Below are 20,553 nucleotides of genomic sequence, written 5' to 3'. Positions count from 1 at the left end.
AACACAATGCAGGAGCCTGTCGACATTTCACTAAGAAAAGCTCAATATCTTTTCTATGAGTTGAAGTCAGTGCTTTCAGGTTTCCATCTATTTGTTCTATTCATTCCCTGTGTGCGATACAGTGACTTAAGTCTTCGATTATTTATCTCTATCAAACTCAATTATCTTTCATTTTCTAAACTTGTATTTTATCTGTGTGTGTGTGCGTGTATATGCACATATTCCTTACCTTCAGAAATTTTTCCCTTTGGTTATTCCTTTGGTGTGTTCAGGAACAACCATAGCTTCCATTCACAAGAGCTGAACAAACCCCACAGAATTCATGCTGAGCTAGAATCTGCTGGTTTAATTCCCTGCTGGGAGTCTGCCAGTTGGGAAACGCTGACCAGCAAGTACAGGTCTTAATTACACAAATCCAGAAGCTGCTGCCAACCTTTCCCCATTGAGAAGCATTTGTTTTCTAGTGTTCTTCTTGATGAACAGATTATCATACAAACATTATTTATTGCTGCTTTATACTGTAAGCAATTAAATGAAGAAACCTTTTAAACTCAAGGGAACTTTAATAGGTTACTTGCAAAATGTTATTGCAGGCAACAACTTGTACATGATTTTAGTTCCAAACCCACCAAAAAATTATACAAATCAGCATTGTAAAAGTGTCAGATTAATGCCATACAGGCTTTGCTGGCAGAATTAATTTCTAAATTCTAGATGTGGGGAAATGTTACTCTCATTTTTTTCCTTTTCCATTTTTTTTAGAAAAATTTACAAGTGAAATATTACTACAAAACTTTTTTTTTTATAAGGAATTTTTGCAAAACATTTACATTTTTACCATCAACTATTTTTCTGTTTCAAAATCATTATGTAGATTTAATACCCTATGCTGCACATCAATTCTTGCGGGATGACAATTCAGTGACATGCATAAAAAAACACCACAAGGCATTAAAATGAAGACTTAAATACAAATATTGTTGCAATAAAACAGTTATAAAATTGAAAAATAGGACCTAAACATCATGCTTACTTAACTTTGACAAATTAACTTTTTCTCCTAGATTACACACTTTTATTACTGCTCTCGTGAAAGAATGTGATAAATAATGACTTAACACCAATTGCTAATGTAATCAGCAACACATACACAAACCTAACCAAAGAAAGTATATTGTAAGAAAAAAACTATTCTAACACTGGAGTTCTACCATGGTAAATACACTTTGCACTGATAATTACAATAAAGCAAAATTTTTAATGGTGGCAAAGGGAATGAACAGTGAAATGCCATTAAACAAGATACTACTGCACATCTGTGCCCTATTACTTACAACAGCTATATCCCACTGAGTCAAATAAAGGACATTGAAATTTACGATCCTTTTAAGACAGAAAAGTGGATTCAGAATGGTATGCAGAACAGACTGGCAGAATGTTTCTAATTCCAGCGGTAAAATGTGCACCTGCTAACACAAGTTAATGTACTTGAGATGCTATGAAGCCAACCAGATTTAGATTTGGATACATCTATAATAGGGATTCATTGCAGATTAAAAATTACTTCAGTTTCCTATCTGCATACATAAGTATGCATGAAAAAATTACATATGAAATGGTTGTGCAGAATGCTTGTAACTTCAGTTTACAAAACTGTTAACTTTTAGGAAATATGATATTAACATTAGGAAAGTTCTTTGCATAAAGTAATGTAGAGCACTGATTGTGAAGCATAATGATAAAATATATCTTTGACGTTTCATTTCCTTTATAATAAAATTAACAGTTAATACTACCTAATGTTCATCTGTATTAAATGTAACACCTAATTGATTCTGACATTTTAAATCCAGATACATCAGTTAAGAGTACTTTAAATAAAATATACAAAATAATGTACAAAACCCAACTAAAATTTAAAGACTCTGTTACAAGTCTAAAAAAGCTTTAAGAAACTTGAAATTTATAACCACAGTGTAAAATTGTTTTTCTTTAATCTCAAAGCTTTTTATGTAAACTGAAAGTATAAAATACCCTCAGCTTAGTATTTTGCTACAAAGGGCTGGCCTAAAGTGTACACAGTGTAAACAATGGTATTTCTTTTGCTTCAAAAATACAGATAACACCACAAGATTGATAAATTGTTCAGATGAGAAGTATATGCTCTTTAGGGAATGCACAGGGTACCTGTTACATCTTGCAAGCTAACAGCTACCACACACATTCTTCCTTTCATAATTTGTAGGGGAAAAAATCATCTTGTTCTTCTTGCACTGTACTTCCTTCAGTTACATTAAAATATTTTGGTGTATAAATCTCCTTAAAAACTGGTCATGAGAATTTATTAACAAGTGACTGTAGATGTAAAAGGTTATATTTATGCCTAGATTTATGCCTAGGGGAAGTAATTAAAAATCCTGAGTATGAAATATTTGGCCATCTTTCCTCCTTGTACCTACTACTAATTTTCACATAGAAAATGCAATTTTTATTGTTGTTTTTTCTTTTTTTTTTTTTTTTTTTTACTTTTCCTCTATATTCACTGTCACATCTGAAAATGTAATCAACCTTTGAAATCAAAAGTCATGTCCCAAAAAGATGATAATATTTCTCTTTTCCCAGTTTGTTTTGTGGTTGGAGGGTCAACATAAGACTTGATAAATAACAGATATTTATTACCAGCCTACATATTATCCTTGAAGAGAAAAGAGATGGCAATATTTAAGGGGAAAGAGAAAATGTTTACTTATTTCTTTCCTTATTAAAATGTGATCACTTTTTTTCTTTGGCTATTAAGTCAAAGCACAAAGAACTCAGCACATTAACCACAACATAATAAACTAGTATTTACAGAGAGAAGATATTGGACAACACTCAGTTGTCTGATTGATTTCCATGAGTTCTAACAAAATTAAAACAATCAAACACCTAAGGTCGAGTTTTTCAGATTCAAGTTATCTATGAGTTAGAAATGGGCCACAGATGATTTAAAATACAGAATCATACAACCACAGAATGGTTTGGGTTGGAATGGACCTTAAAGATCATCTAGTTCCAACCTCTTCGCCATGGGAAGGGAAATATAAAATGAAATGAGTTACCAAAAATTGACACAATTTTTTTTTTCATTCTACATAAAGATATCATTACTTTTGTAAATCATATGTTAATATCTTTCTATGGTTTTATCTTTCCTACTGTTTAGACTAATTCTACATAGCCTAGCTGTCCGCACAAAGAGAGGAATTAGAGCTCACTGATTGTCATTTATACACACTACTATAATGTAGTAGTCAAAATTAATCTGAGGCCCACCTCAGAACCACTTTGCAGCATGCATCATCCAGCTGCTATTTGAGTAATTCCAAAATTTGAGAAAAGATGGCCAAAATTAACTGATGTGTTGTATGGACTGAGCAAAACCCCAAAATATGTCCACTGTTGTTCATCCTGTGTTCTGTTTTGCTGTGCCTTATGGGAAAAGGATGCTCTCATTAAAATATTACAAATTTATGTTAAAAACAAAGTGCCTTCATCAAATGGTATTAATCCTAGTCAAGGTCCACCCAGTTTTACATTGATACTATCAGATTTCATAAACACATTAACATACAGTGCTAAAATAGGGGGGTAAAGATCACTTAAAATTGTTACGGAATATACAGATATATAACTAAAAAAGTACAGTATGGAAATATTATTCCTCTATCTGTTTATCCAGTCATCAATTTGCGCTGTTTGTATTTTTGAAATTTTTGTCTTGTTGCACCGGTGTACACTTCCCATGCTGACCCTCCAAACTGGAACACTTACAGAAGTCATGACTGAAAAAAAGATTTCCTGCTCTGTAATCCACTTTACCAGCCCACTTCCATATCCTGAAAGGTATGTAAACTTAAGTGCAGCACTAGGTGTCCATATAAATGATCCTTTCAGAATTCTTCCATGTTTGTTGAAACGTTAGGGGTTGCTGGGTTTGAATCTTGAGAAATGGCAGCAACTGTGACAATTCTTGGAGAACCAAGAACCTCAGTAACTGAAGAGTCCAGTTCTCCTGAGGTAACTATAGCAAGGGCTGTTCCACCACCCTTCTTGTTTTGATGAGTTTTGACATGTTTTGAGAGATGGTCACTTCGCATAAACCTTTTAGAACATTCTGGGCATTCAAATCTCTTTTCACCTTTTTAAAAAGAAGAAAACCAAAATGTTACTGAAAGAGAGCACTGAACACTGCTTGATCATCTGAATCTCACCCTATCCTATTCACTACTCGATGTCTCTTTAGAAGAACACCTTTCCCAACTGTCTCATTTCCAGGTGTGCTCTGTTCAGTCACAGGCTTCTGGCCACTACTCTTCACTACTAAAATGTTCTCAACAAGTATTTGCCATGCTGTGATCATCTGACGAGAAGTTTGAATTTCAGGACACCAGAGAATTTCCATAAACTTCCATAAACCTATCAGAGCAAGGGAGGTAAAAGCACTCAAAGAACAACTTGGTAGCATTTTTTAAGAATACTTTTGAAATTGAGATTACAGTGATGGGAAACAAATTTGGAAACATGAATTCCAATGTTCCATGAAGATGTATGAAATCTACACCAAGAGAGACAAATTCAATTTACCAAAAGGTCCTGTTACTGTTCAAATGTAATTAGTGCTTAGACATCAGGTGCTCCAAGTTGGGGGAGAAGGGACAGGGAGGGGGAGATACTCTCCTGGGGCTACAAATATGAAGGCTGATACAATTTTTCAGCTTTTAAGAGACCAACACTTCCATTCTGAACTGTTAAGAGACTTTGCTTTATCAGTTCCCATTTGAAACTCTAGGTAATTTCCCAAGAAAACCAAATCTAGTGTATGGACTAGGTTAATAAATTTCTTAAGGACTGAGCTAATCCAAGGGAGGAAACAATAACCCTGGTCCATGGCCAATCCTACGTGCCTGACCTAAATTTGTTACATTTAGATCAGGCACCAGCTAATGTACATCAGCTATCTATGATGAAATGGTCATCTCTTTCTAGCCTAGATACAAAAGAACAGTTGGAATAGATCCCTTTTTATTTCTATGATTTCACAATCAGCTTAAATTAATGAAAACTGGAATCTACCACTTCCTTGTTTTAAAGTTACTTTGTTCACATTTAAGGGTAATTTTCAGCTAACTTAGTAAGTGAGAACCTTGATACCTTTGTTTAACTATGGCCACTACGATTCAGACTTGCTGTACTATGGCTACAGAGCGGGAAGACCAACCTGTGTGGGTTCTTCTATGCCTTTGTAACTCATCACTCCTTGTGAATCGCTTGCCACAAAAAATCCAGTTGCAAACAAATGGTCTTTCACCGGTATGCCAGCGCAGATGTGCCCGAAGATGAGATGTCTTGCCATAAACTTTTCCACAACCTTCAATATGGCAGATATGCTGTTTCTTTTTTCCTGGCTCATTGCTGCCTCTAAAAAGATCGTATTTAAACAGCTAAGTAGTTATATTCTAAAACATTACCAGCTATTAGGAGAAACATTTCATGCAAAGAGGCAATTTTAATCCCTGTCTAAAAAAGCCCACACAAATGTACTTTCTAATAGAAAGCATTCAGAATCTAGGCAATACAGAACAATCTCGTTCCCAAATGAGGCAAGCTGTGATAAGGTGCTTAAATATATACTGATAAAAGTTACACTTACCTTCCTTCTCCCTCTCTGCAATTAGGACATGAGCAGGCAACTCTTCTCAGTCTCTTGCCAGGCTGCACTTCCTGGTCAGAAGCTTGTTGAGCTTGTTGAAGCTGCACTTGTGTTATCTGATCGGGACTAACAGCACCAATTGCTGCATTAGCAATGCCACCTACTGCTACCGTTACAGGAGCTATTGTGGCTTGCTGTACTTTTACTCCATCCTGTCCTTGCTGTTGACCTGCAAAATAAAATTTGTTTGTACCTTTTATTAGTCATTTCAATAAGTGAAATGCGCAAATAAATTTTACACATTTACATTAGGTGGAAAAAAAATCCACCTAATGTTAAGGGAAGCCACAAACAAAATATTAAATTGAGCCATTTTCCTGAAGTATTACCTACCTGCTAGTTTAATGTAATTTGTTATTAAAACAGCACACAACTGCAAATTGCTGATGATACTAAGAAAAATTAACTAGTTTAACAAATGTATTCTTTTTCTTAAAAGCTGAGATAGGGAATATCTTACACAGAAATATAGTTCAGTCAATTGCCAATTAATGTCTCTCTAATAACCTTTGAACTATATCTGCATTCAGAAAACTACAATTAACTAATTAACAAGTTGGCACTTTATGGCACTTACAGAATTGTCACTTCTCTTACAATCTGTCCTGAATCAACACTGAGACAGAAAGGAACTTCTGAATGAAAAAGAAACTTGGAACTAGACTTGAACAAGCTAACATACCAAAGTTTTTCTGAGACTGTTGTTTTGCAGGATTCTCTACTCAGGATGGGGTAACCCTGGTTAGATGTATAAATGGGGGGACAAGAAGCAAGAGCAGCCCTGGGGAAAGAGATCTGGTGTTTGGGTTGATGGCAATCTGAAGATGAGTCAACAGTGTGCCCCGGCAGCCGAAAGGGCCAGCTGTACCCTGGGGTGCATCCAGCAGAGTGCAGTGAGCCAAGGGAGGGAAGTGACTGGGATGTGACTGTCCTGCTCTGCTTTGCACTGGTGCAGCCTCACCTCAAGCACTCTGTGCTGGTTTGGGTGCCTTAGTGGAAGAAGCACATCAAACTGTTAGAGTGTGTCCAGAGGAGGGCACCAAGATGATGAAAGGTCTCAAGGGCAAGATGTACAAGAAGCAGCTGAGGTCACTTGGTTTGTTCAGCTGGGAGAAGAGAAGGCTGAGGGGTGACCTCCACAAAGTCTACACCTTCAAGGGAGGCAGTGGAGGGAGAGGTGCTGAACTCCTCTCTCCTCTTTCTGGTGACTAGTGATAGGACATGAGGGAATGACATGAATCTGCACCAGGGAAAGTTCAGGTGGGACATTAAGAAAAGGCTCTTCACTGAGAGGGTGGTTGATCACCAGAACAGCCTCCCCAGGGAAGGGATCAAATGTAATTCCAAGACTGATTTGATGAACGAAGAATTCAGCTTCTTGCACAAGTCCATTATCTCATTGGCTTTCTTGATCTAAGGAAATCTGGATTACTGGCTTGATATTAAAGCAAAAGAAACGATTCTAATATAGGTAAGAAGAGTAGTTTCTTGAACAACAATGTAATATTATGTTTGTGTTAAATTTTGTACTATACAGACTTAGAAAATACATATAATAAACTAAATCTGACACAGAAATGACTTCCAGTCACAATATGACAAGATGCCAGCCCCCTTAGTAACAGGAATGGGACAAAAAATGCTGCCATTTTCAAAAATTCACTGCCTTCATACAACTGTGAAATTAAAGGAAATACTATCTCCTTATTTAGAGAGTGTAACAGGCAACCAGAATTCTTTAGAGCAGAATACAATATTTAAGACATGAAAGTCCTCAGTATTGAAGCATTCATTTAAAATTTAGAAATTCCTCAGGGATAACATGATTCAGAGATATTTGAATGGGTTTTAATGACTTCTGTAGCATCGATAACAGACACCACCAATGGGGATAAGAAGAACGCTCTCTCTGAAGTCTAAAATGCCCAGCTACTGAGTTGACACATAACCCTGCATGGGACAATGACTACTTCGTTCACACGATTGCTGAGGGGTAACAGATGCTTGCACAGACTATCTTGTGGAACACCATGCTACCAGGCAGAGACAAAATCTAACACACACCACCTAACACCACCACATACATACCTGCACATAAGTTAGTACTGAAGAACATGATATACAGAGAACCTCCCAAAGTGACTTGAGTTGTCATCTAAAGGCCACTGCTGGCTACAGGAAGCAGAATAAATCTGGTTTCTGCCTAGGTCAGTACCAGGTTATTTTCACCTGATGCACTGACCAAATTTTCCCAGTTATTTTCCTTAGTTTATGACTGGAAGTTGCATCTGATCTACCTAGATATGAATAAACATTAATTCCTTGTCTTCTTAAGAAGGCCACAAATACTGACAGACACTGAGTGTTTTCACTTCTCTGAAAAGAACAAGGACAAGCCCATAAGAGATAGCATTTGAACCCCACTTGCTATTGGACAGATAGTTAAAACAAACAAAAAATCTAAAAGGATTCTGGTATCAGCAGCAAAGAAAAAATAATTACAGGTTTAACCTTGAGTGCAGAGTCCCCATATATTTAGGATAGAACCATGTCTTTATTTTCAGAATAGCAATGTACTAGAAATATATTTATTTCCCATACTTTAATAGGAAAGAAAAGCACTCATGACACTCCTTGAGGGAGAATATGATAGGGTAAGAAAACATGATATAAATGTAAATAGTAGTATCAAGTACTTTGGTCTAACAGTGGCTGAAGAGGGTATTAGAGCTCCCAAAGAAAGTGGTCCTGGGGCAACTCCTTGTCAGGCTGTTAAGCTGTTGGAACACTGAATGCTATAAACAGCCACAGTCAAAAAAAGGCTAATAATTTTTTTATATATAAAATGGCTAATATGATAACATTCATATGATAATATGATTGCTTGTGATAAAAACCAGTTGCACTTTCTAGTGAGCCAAAGGTAAATGAAAAGAAGAACTTGCTCAATGCTATAAATGAAGCATCTGTGAATGGTCACTACAAAAGTTAAAGATATAACATATATTGTGACCTACTGCAGCCTCCTATTCTATTTTCATTATCAGTAACATTTCTGAGTACACTGTTAAGAATTACACTTTATTACAGTCTCTTAGAAGGATGACTCCATTTACGCCACGAAGTCCTATTGGAGCAAAGAAGCCCTGAGACCTAATCAGTCTGTGGTCAGAAGTTTCGTTGAAGAGGATAATTATCTCTTTCTCTCTGATTTTCTTGAATTGATATTAAAGTTCTGATGCAACTTTTCCCGGGCTGCTGTCCCGAGGTGACTTTATGATGTGGTATCCTGGTACCCCCATTGTCTGCAATTTGTTCATAAAGGGCCCTGTAGCTAAACTAGGGCCAGAGAGAACGAAGGGGAGAAGGAGAAGATGCACACCATTTATCAGCAGAAACTTCATTTTTACTCCCGTGAAATTCGTTTTCTCACAGACTGTGCTGCCTAGCACAGACAGCAAGAGAAAGGTAAGGCTCTCAGAGTGCTCTTGGAGTTCACAGCCATGTAGCTGGGAAGAGCAAATGGAGAGTCTTTCTTTACTTTTAAACTAGCTTCTAGTTCATTAGCTGAGACAACAAGTTCAACAAGTTTTTCTCTAGACTGTGGCTTCTTCAGAGGAACTGTTCAACTCTGCTGCTCCGGCCTAGAAGACCAATACTGAGGACCCACGCCAGCAAACGCCAGCATGGAGAGGCCCACATCCTGCCCCACCCTGGACACTGCCTTGCCAGCTCCTATCCCAGAAAAAGCCATGCCTACAAAAAAACCTTTAGACTCTGAATCTACCATCTCTTCAGAGCAAAGAGAGGTTTTATTGTTTAATATTATTTTTTTTTCATGTTTGTGAGTACTTTGCTCATTAAATAAAACAGTTTTTCCCACTTCTCTCAAAGAAAATTTACCCCCAAACTGGCTGGGGGAGGGACCACTTGAATCTACTTTCTAAAGAGACCCCTTCAAAAGCTGCCTCCCTAAATTCACCCTAAACCAAGAGCTGTCAAACCAAGGCTTTTCAAGTAAGATGCGAATTGAGACACTTGAATCCTGAGGAGGATGACTCCCTTTCTCATCCCATGATTACTGGTTAATATTCAAAATATAATTCTAGGATATGACAAATAATTTATAGAGAAGCCTATTCAGCATTTCTAAAAATCTAATATATTTTGCTGATTCCATATGAACCAACGTTCACTGTCCAAGTACTAAGACAACCAACTACACAAGGGTCTTTTGACACTTCTTCAGAGTATCAAGCCCCACTGCTGACACACACTTTACCTTTCTGAACTTTCTTTCTCCCATGTGAGGACAGGGCATATCTTGGAATACAGGATACACACTACTGAGCTACACCTTAATCTATTTATTAAACATAATACAGTGATGCATTTGAATAGAAATTATTTACAATAACGAGAAAAATTACAATAAAAATACAAAGGGAACAATTCCAAGTAAGGTTGCTCAGGCAGACAATTACACTCCCCATATGGTTTCAGTTAAACAGTAATAAGATGACTGCTCTTTAGCTAGCATTAACTAGTTATAACACTTTCTAATATGCATATTGATTTTTTCTTCTTTAAATTAATCTCATGAAGTCGCTATTTTAAACTCTCTTCCCTTGAATTCCACTTACTAAATTCAGAACAGAAGGTTCTGAAGCTCTCAAAATACCATGCAAATTGCCTTATTTGAAGAACCAAGCCACAACATTCAATAAGCAAATCTAATTTTTTGAGGTAAAAGAGTAACTGAAGAAAGCACACATACACAATAAATATTCTTTGTCAGAGCTTTACGCAGCTATGAGAAAAAAGACTGAGAAATTCAGTAATGTAATTACTGGACTGAATTTTTGTTTTGAACTCCTGAGAGAGCACTCCAACAAGCTAGCACACTAGTAATACACAGGATAGAAATGTATCTATTCTCATTTTAAAGCTGTTAAATAAAAGTCTTTGTTCTTTGAGAATAATAGGAATGTATTTTAGACCAGCTGAAATATCTTTTCTCCTGAAGAAAAATCAGAAAATTTTCACAAAACAGCTGACATAACATGCCCAAAATCTCAAAGTGAGTCTGCTATAGTCTTGAGTTGTATGGGATTTTTTTTACGTTATATACTAGAGTTCTAGGGATCACTAGGGGATTTAACTTTTACATCACTTGCACTTACTAAAGAGGAAGAAAAACAAAGGGAATATAAATGGAAGATAAGAGAATTTAATTATTTCTTAAATCACCTCTACCAAAGAAAAGATACTGAGAAAATGTTGATATGAGTTTGTCAGCAGCCTACTAAAGTAAATGAGAGCAACTTCTAGAAGTTTAAAACCGAGAGGATTTTTCAGTTGAGAGTATCTAGGTCTAAACTGGCTTCTTATTAAAAAAAAAAAAAACAAACCCAACAAACAAACCTGCTCACTCTAAAACAGATATAATAATGATAATGTTATTCATACAGGAAGAGAATGATCTCTTGACACTTTCTAGATGGAGGAAAAAAAGCTTATTAAAAATATTCCTTTCAATGTTTTACTAGAGGCATTAAATGCTATTTAAAGCCTTCCAGAAATGCTGCTACAATCAAGAGATCAGTTGAAATTGCTTCTCCCTGACATATTCCAAGCCACAAGACCTGATATCACTACACTTCACCATTCATAATCAAACCCTTCGGTAACAACAGCTCATGTTTCAGCACACGTTTCAGAAAGGGGCCTAAACAAATCAGTCTGTGAGGCAAGAAAGTCACACTTCAGTTCATGTATGTTATTCTGTATGAGCTGTGAAAGCAGTCATTGCACACTGACATCTGCTTTTGGAATAGAGAAAGTTTTCTCAAGTTCCCATGATTTCTTTAATAATGATTCCTGAAATTGTGAAATATCTTGATTAAAAAAATTATCGCTGAACTTGCACATGTCTGAGCTTTATTGAATATACTGTGAGGATAGAAAGGTAAGTTACAACCAAATGTTACAAAATAACAATGATACAAAATAATATTGATACTAAATTGCATTTCATTTGCTCTCAGGCCTAAATTCTCTCTTGCTACTGAAAAGTAACTATTTCACCATAGGAGAAAATGCATACAGCAAGGAAACCTGTTACAGTATTTACTTTACAAATCCAGTGCAACAGAAATCTCACTCAGTGCATTACAAATATGATTATGACTGAATAGAATTTTTTTAAGCTTCCAAATAAAAGAACCTGCATGATCTTAATCACTAATCTTTCCCACTTAAGCCATTAAGTAACTACATTACTTATTAACATGAGATACAGGATTATCAAGATAAATAATTTTATTCTTCATCATCACTTGCTCAGCTTTCCAATTTTGCAGTAAAATTGCATCTTAGCAGGTAGAACTCACATGTACTTTCCCATACATGAGTTTGTAACACATTCATGCAAGAAAATTTAACAACTTTAAGTAATTACTATGAAACCAAATAATATACACACATATCGCATTTTCCATTAAAAATTAATTTGCAAAACCATAACAGCACTTGAATGATTTAAGAAAGCTAATGCATGGTACTTAAAATGTACTTCTCTACAGAATGATTGACCACTGGTTATTAGGCTTGGCCATCCATTATAAGCAAACCAATCTTCCTTTTACCACACACTACACCTGCTTTCCTACTCTTGCTCACCTGAAGTAGCAGGCACAAAACTCAGTTGACTCTCTGAGGCAGAAGGGAAAGAAAAGGACTTAACTTTATATTGATCTACAGAAATCATGAAAGTAAAGCATTAGAAAATTGGATCTCGGAAAGAAGAGAAATTTAAGACTAAGAAAAGAATACTTCTAAGTTCTGGTACATAGTTCCTCAGAAAAAAAAATTATATATTTCCTGTTGCTATTGTGCAATCAGTGTTTAGCAGGCAAAAGATGAGAGCATCAATGACAATTATCTCAGTAGGGTGCACCTTACTGCAAAATCTGAGAAACACTTGGCAAAATGTACCTAGAGCTACAGTGGATAGTGCTGCAAAGAAGAAAATTTTTTCAACTGTGTATTCTAAAAAGCAAAGAAAAGGCTGCAGTTAGAATCCATAATTCAATGCATATTACTATAAGACAGTCTGCAGAGTTCCAAAGCTATACAGGCATCAGAGCTGATGCAGCAACTCACCCATTAACAACTCATTGATAGAAAGCAATGGGGAAAAAAATTCTCATCTTCCTTTGCCCTGTATACACCAGGTACTGTAAACTTGAAAACATCCTTTAATATTCTTTTTCCACAAAGACATAAATGTAATTTACACTAAGATGATATCTATATACTTTATATATTTATTTGTAGTACAATATACTTATAATAACATGTCTATATGATATAATAGAATATAGTGTTTTGATTAAGGTATAGCCAAGTTTTAAATATTGTTTAAAACTATGTGCCAATAGTTAGAGATCCTCAATTAAAAAAAAAAAAATCTACTATGAAGGAGGTTGCATGCTGAAAAAAGAAGCACAAATCACATTTAAAAAATGACATACATGTAAAGACAACACTGAATTTAAATACTTACAAGGATGATGATACAGTATGCTGACAATTCTGCTCTCTCTTCTAAACAGTGGTTAATAAAGATTTTTGAAGAAACAATAGGTGACAAAAGAAGAATTGCCCAGAACAGACACTGCAAGTATTGATACAAAGGATTCACACATTCTGTAGAGAAGATCAGTTTGGAGTAAGGAGAGGAACTGGATTCACCCAGCTACTACAGGGGTCATCACAAATCACAGCATTGTGTCCAGATGCTACTACAAGCAGAAAGTTTCCTGTGCAAACTGCAGTACCAAATAGACAACTGTCTTTTCTACCTCCTACAGGGGCACTGCAGCAAGTTTCTATCTTTTGTCCACGGCTAACTTTGTCAAGATTTGTAAGAACTTGTTATACTCTTTTTCAAGAGATTTTTAAGTCTCAGTGTGTTGAAAAATTACTGAACTGCATAGTAACTATGCTGAACTTCTGTTGAAAGTACTGCTTTAAGAGTAAAGTTTAAGACAATAAAGGTAGAAGGGTTTAGGTATTTTTAAAAATATGAAGTTTTTTTATCCTTTAGTGCAAGAATCATATTGGTAACCAAAAAAAAAAAAAAATCAAACCAATGCCCCAAAAGTTTCACCAAGTTACTTTAATTATTTTTCAAAAATGTAAGGCTTTACCCAAGTGCTTTAGGACAAGCTGAGGGCAGTTCAGTATCTTGAGCCAGAAAATAAGTTTTCCCAGCTGGTAAGACCTTTAATTAAACTGAAAACAAGTGTACTTTTTATTACTTTATTAAACATAGGAAAGAGCTACCAGAAATACAACACAGAAAGACCCATACAAAACCAATATAAGAAATCAAACACAGAGCTAGAACTATAATTTCACAAAATTTAGTCTTGAACAACCAACTGGTGGTTTCAGTTAAAGCAAGGCAATGTCTCTGGTTGTTTTGGATACTCTGACTTCAAATGAAAAGAAAATAAGGTCAATTTATTAAGTATTCTAAAGAAGGAGATGGAATCAGAAAAGTAACTTGTTTTACTAATGAAAAGAGACCCTTCCAAAAAAAACCTTGATTTTCATCATTATTGAAAAAACAGTCCAAAAGTATATTTAGAGTGAGTGTCCAAGAACACTTCTTGCATTGATGAACACAAGTACTTCCTGCATGCTGAAACTTAGAGCAACAGCTGAAAACCTAAGTACCAGCTGTGCTGCAAAGTACCAGACACACTGCATGGAAACTAGCAGCAGATGTAAGAAATTGAGATTCTTAGATTTGCTTTTATGGAACATCTACCTCTGCCCCATCCCCTTGCCCCAATTCTCAAATTATTCTACAGCTTATAGCCACAACAGAACATGGCCAAGCTCTTTCCTTCAGCTCTTCCCCCCAACTCTTAAACATGGGTAGGACTAGAAAGAAGCCTGTGGACTGTCTGTCTCCACAGTCTGACTGTGGAGCTCAATAACTGACAAACTGAAAAAAAAAAAAAACCAAAAAATCCCAAAACAAAAATCAAATTATATCTTACACACTTCTGCCATATGGCAATAAAAATGCACTCAGAAAGTGTCATTTTCTGCATCTCCATTCAATTAATGAGTATTGCCATGAAGTAGTAATAACTGAGTCTTGAAAGGACAGAAGTAAGTTAACATGAAAAAATATAAGCTAATGTTCTAGTACTCTATTTGGATTTTGGGAGGTAGGCTGGGAGCTTTTCTGGGTGGATATTATGGGATTTTGACTATGCTTTAGCTGGCTTACATATTTTACACTTGACTAGAAGGTTCATGAATTTCCTTGAAGTAAATATTTTGTCTGTATGAAATATTATGTTGATCAAGATAAAAGTAAATATGAAAAAAAAGCAAAGAGATTAAATGGAATTTAAAGGATATTATGAGGAAAAAAACCAAGATTCATAAAACATTTTTAAAGATCTTATACAGCAAGACTTAACATGAGCCACAAGCTTTGGTTTTATTAACAGCCAATGGATGAATAGGCTGACCAATATTAAAACTAACTCATTTATTAAAGATGTAAAAACTGAAACTTTGTTATAGCTTTCATCAGGCAAGGACCAACAAGATCACATATTATGGAATTACAAAAGAAGGGCCAAATAAATCTGTAAGATCCAAACCCATGAAAGTTCTGAGATTTTCTGTAACACTGTTAACCCTACGAAACTGTTTACCTAGTCTTGTTTTTTGGACCAGAACAAAGTGAAAAGCTTCATGTTTTTGTCAGTTACTTCCTGATGATCAAAGAAACAAGAAAATCAAGGCCCATTTCTCTTGAACTTCAGTATTTTTCTCAAGGGAAAAGCGGTCACATCATCACTTGAAACTATAATTAAGGAAACTCAGGCTTGTACTTAATGTGTATCCCAAGGGTTTTTTTGGCAGGAAGATATTAACTGATAATTCTCTCTTTACAACAAAATAATACTAGTCTGCCAATCTATGAAGATTAAATATGCATGTAGGGGTGATACAGTTTTCCCAATGACCAACTGATCAATGTGCATGACTGTTATCAGCTTAAACACCAGCAGCATTAAACACCAGAGGAAACTCCACTGTTAGGAACAGATGCATACAGAAATCAATGTAACTGTATAACCATACCCCAAACTAAACTAAGCTTGTGCTCTGATGCCACATTTCTCAAGAGACTAGAGATGTCCAGAGCTACTGTTTTGGTATGTGTCATAACCAGAGAAAAATATTAATTTTAAAAATTATACTCCATTATACAGTCCTGACTACTTCCAAAGCTACCATGCTATAGCATATAAATCAAGCTACTTTTATTAACTAATTTATCCATTAAAATAATTGACCACTAAAAAAAAAAGAGCTGTTTTTCAATAATCATAGAACACCCTGAGTTGGAAGGGCCCACAAGCATCATCAAGTCCAATGCCTGGCTCTCCACAGGGCAACCCCTAATAATAACACTGTTTTACTTGAAATTAATATTCCTCTTAGAACACAACACCCCATTCCATATACAGTTATCTTTTTTCAGTAATCACCACTGCTATTAAAATGTTTTTTAATATATTAAAACAGTAAGAAATTATTTATTACATCTACCAGCTCCAAAATCATACAAGACTTAGAACTCCAAAATTTAAGTTACAAAGAGGAAGCTGTTGAAATGAAATTCTGAATATGCTTCTTGTCTTTCCCTCGCACCAGGTGATAATGCAAGAACAAGAAGGTTGGCTTAGTGCAGATCTAAGTATGCTTTAACAAAGAAAAAAATACTAACAAGCTGTTGAAGATGTGCTGTATCACTCAATTCATTTGCCTGGCATTTTATGAACAAGAAAGCTCAGCCAATTCTTTTCCTGTTCTATATTCTCCAGTTTCTGACAACAGGGATTGAGAGAGGGGATAGCAAAACCCAACATTCTCAAGACAGGGCCTACATTTAAGGCTTACATTTTGTTCTTGAAGTTTATAGCATAAAAATAGCTCATTATAAACCTATTTTACCTCGCAATTACGAGAAAAGTTGGTACTTGAAATGCTTCCCCTTCCCACCTTATTTTAGAATTAATGATAAAGTCATGCCTTGCTACTCATAGGTCAGGCAGAAAAGGCTAGTTTTACTGAGGCATATTTACCAGGTTATTCTCCATTGGCAATTTATCTGAACAGGCAGATTGCACATTCCTTAGGCATCAAGTTCAGAACCACTATATTGACAATTTTATTTTTGTGCTAACACCACCATGGCTAATGTTTGTTTTCAACTGCCGTTTGTTGTCAAACTGTTTCTGCCACTGTATTGAATTTCAGTTTAAGAAAACCCCATAACCAAAGCAATTTTGCCATTAGGAGACTAAATGCTTCTCCTGTAATTACTTTGAAATATTTGAAAAGGATGCCAGCACTATAATATTTAGAACATTGTGGTTCTGCAACAATTCTCAGCTCAAGGCAGCCTGAGAACAGTTGTGACTTTTCATTACTTGGGAAAAAGTATGCTACATTTCTATACTCCTCCCATACACTCTCAGAATGCCAAGTCACATACTATGAAGTAAAAAACTAAGACATACTCCTTTTTTTGCTTGTTTGTTTTAAGACAGCTCAATACTTTGTACTTATCTTTTTACTACAGATGCCACAGCTTGCAGCTTGTTTCTTTAAAGATATTTGCTGCATCTGGCTTGTCAATGAACATCCAGGAAAACACTGCATGTTATTAAAAAAAAAAAAAAAACATGCAATCCCTATCCATCAGCTCCTTTGATTTCCACCTTTGGTGTTTATATTTGCCAGTTTTCTCATATGTAATGTGGCTATTTTAAACCCCTTTCAAGTTCTTACCACCTACAGGAATCCCTTCTTGCTTAGCTATACCACTCACCAAGTTCTGTTTCTGGACATACTATTACATTAACAAGAGAGGAGCCCCACAGGACATGTTGTCACAAAAATGCATTTTCGTTCATTCAACAATGTAATGTCATATTCTAGGACTTCAGACTAAACACCTTCCCCTCCCTCAAAATCTAGCATACATTATAGGGCATAAAAGAAGACTGTGAATAGTATGAAGATGAATCAGGTATTTTAAGTTTTCATAATAGAGGAACTTAAGAACTTTAAATAAAATGTGTCTTATGCAAGAATTAAAACACAATATATTACAGACAAATACTGAATGCATAAAAAAATAGGCAGACTCAGAAAAGACAAATTCTGAGGAAAAAAGTCCATCAAGAACTATTAAACTTGTTCCCACTTTGGCTCAGAAATATGCAGGAATGAAGGAAGAGAATCTGAGCACTGCTCTTTGTATGCATCACCTGCAGTCAGCATGAGACAGGGTCAGAAACACTTGATTTTTATATTCATTGAATCATAGAATGTTTTGGGTCACAAGGCACCTTTAAAGACCATGTAGTTCTAATCCCCCTGCCATGGGCAGGAACATCTTCAGCTAGCTCACATTGCTCAAAGACCTACCCAACTTCACCTTGAACACTTACAGGGATGGGGCATATACAACCTCTTTGGAAAACCTGTTCCAGTATCTCACCACCTTCAGAGTAAGGCATTCCTTCATTATGTCCCATCTAAACCTACCTTTTTTCAGCCTAAAACTGCTGCCCCTCATGCTGTTACTGCCGACAGGTGTTGGCAAAAAGTCTGTCTTTCTGACAAGATCCTGTTGTATATCTGGAAGGCTCCCAGAGCCTTCTCTTCACCAATTTGAACAACCTCAACTGTCACAGCCCATCTTCATACAATAAGTGTTTCAGCTCTCTGATCATTTTCATGGCTCTCTTCTGGACTAGCTGTAATAGATCCATGTCTGTCTTCTCGTGATGATCACAGCACACTACTATGGATGGGGTCTCACAACAGTGGCAAAGAGAGAGAGAGGATCACATCCCTTGAACTGCTGGCCTTGTTTGTTTTTATGTAGCCCAGGATACAATAGGCTTCCTGGGCTGCAAGTGTACATTGCCATGCATATCCCATTTTTCATCTACTAATATCCCCAAGTCTTTCTCCACAGAGCTACTCTCAATCTATTACTTCATCACACAATCTACACTGAGATTACTCCACCATCACAGGTGAGGGACCTTTCATTCAGCCTTGCTGAAATGCAGTGATATTCATATTGGCTCACTTCTCAAGCCTGCCAAGACCCCTCTTCATGGCATCCTTTCCCATAAGCACATCAACTGCACCGCTCATTTTGGTGCCATCTGAGAATTTGCCAAGGGTGCACAGAATCCCACAACATCATTAGTAAAGATACTGACAGTACTGGTCCCAGTACAGACCCCTGAGGGACATCATTGATTACTGATCTACATTTGGAGATTGAATCATTGATGGCAACTCTGAATGCAGCCATCCAGCAACTTCCCTATCATCCATAAGATCTGTATCTTTCTAAGGCTACTGTGAAGGACTATGTTAAAAACCCTTACAAAAAGACATGGCAGATGAAGTAGATTATTATCAGCAGCTCTTCCTTTACCTACTGATACAGTCACTCCAGCACAGAAGGCCACTGGATTAGTCAGGCATGATTTGCCCTCTGTGAAGCCATGTTTGGTGTACATTTGGGACAACATGCTGGCTGTCTCTAACCACCTCTGTATCCATATGCCTGGACATAGCTGGCAGAAGGTGTGTTCCATGATCATACCAGACAGAGATGAGGCTGACTGGTTAGTAGTTCTCAGGGCCTACTTATTACCTTTTAAAAAAATTGGTGTGATGTTTCCCTTTTTCCAGTCACTGAGTGACATACAGTTAATCTAATCCATTTTTTTTCCTGTTTAAAGAATTGGGTAGAATGCTTCAAAGTCCTCATCAAACTTTGACTCACAATGACAGTCATGTCTAAACAATATATAGAGTCTTTGAACTGCAAGTCCTAAAACTAATGACTGTCACACAAGAAGACTTAATAAAGAGGGAAAGAGAGGAGAAAGCCTTGAAGATAGGCTGAAGCTGGATGCAGACAATTGGGAAAATGCACAAGAAATCAGGAGACCTCAAGGTACTGACAAATTGCATAACTACTAGTCACAGTGATGTGAAAGTATCTGGCCAAAGAGGGAAATGCATTAGTAGCTCACATTACTACAGAGTATGAAACAGAATGGCAAGGGTCATTATATATTTTTAAGTAATAGGAACACTTGGCATTAGATTTCATTGTCATTAAGAACTATTTTGGAGCCCATCGCACACCCCTACAAAAGATTTAAAACTCTCCAGCTTTACTATTGCCAGGCAATAGACTGTTCTACTGAACAGAAGTCATTGCTCCAGGTTATTCTGGGTGGATGAACTCCAAATTCCCCATAATTCAGGCCATGTCACCACTCATCTTCAAGAAAAAGTCTTGAACTTGTGTTGCAAAATGATGGAATCTGATAACTTTTGCTTAAAGCAAGTAATCTTGGAACAAGTATACATAAAATACAAACAATATTTTTGACTATTTTAAAACAAAATAATCTAATTTGTAGGGGTAAAACATCTCCATCATCATGTAACAAAAGTACCCTAAGACGTATCATTAAGGTAGATATAAGTTTGAGCTATTACTTTTTTTTCTCATAAGAAAGAGGGAATTTTTCTGAGGGACAAAAAAAAAAAAGACACCAAAAAAACCAACCAGAAAACTCCACAAAAAACCCATTAAAAAAAAAAAAAAAAAAAAAAAAAGAGAGAAAAACCAAAATGAACCATCCAAACAA

General features: G+C 36.1%; 1 protein-coding gene across 4 annotated transcripts in view; it reads right to left on the bottom strand.

Annotated features, from left to right (window-relative positions):
* The window catches only part of SP4 (Sp4 transcription factor), a 32,464-nt gene that overhangs the window by 4,262 nt on the left and 7,649 nt on the right, over positions 1-20,553 (bottom strand). For 2 of the 4 annotated variants that reach the window (XR_008430856.1, XM_053942263.1), the window contains exons 4-5: positions 5,693-5,921; positions 5,261-5,460 (exon numbers count right to left, since the gene is read on the bottom strand). Coding sequence is in view for 2 of the 4 variants with exons in the window: in XM_053942263.1 (XP_053798238.1) it covers positions 5,261-5,460; positions 5,693-5,921 (429 nt within the window). In the remaining 2 variants the exon portion in view is untranslated. Of the gene's footprint in view, positions 1-957; positions 4,181-5,260; positions 5,461-5,692; positions 5,922-20,553 lie in introns of those variants that run through there. The other 2 variants (XR_008430855.1, XM_053942246.1) reach the window with 2 other exon arrangements.

Source organism: Vidua chalybeata, chromosome 1 (assembly GCF_026979565.1).
Source record: "Vidua chalybeata isolate OUT-0048 chromosome 1, bVidCha1 merged haplotype, whole genome shotgun sequence".
In the NCBI taxonomy this organism is placed as follows: Eukaryota; Metazoa; Chordata; class Aves; order Passeriformes; family Viduidae; genus Vidua; species Vidua chalybeata.
This window is presented reverse-complemented; position numbering and strand designations above follow the sequence as displayed.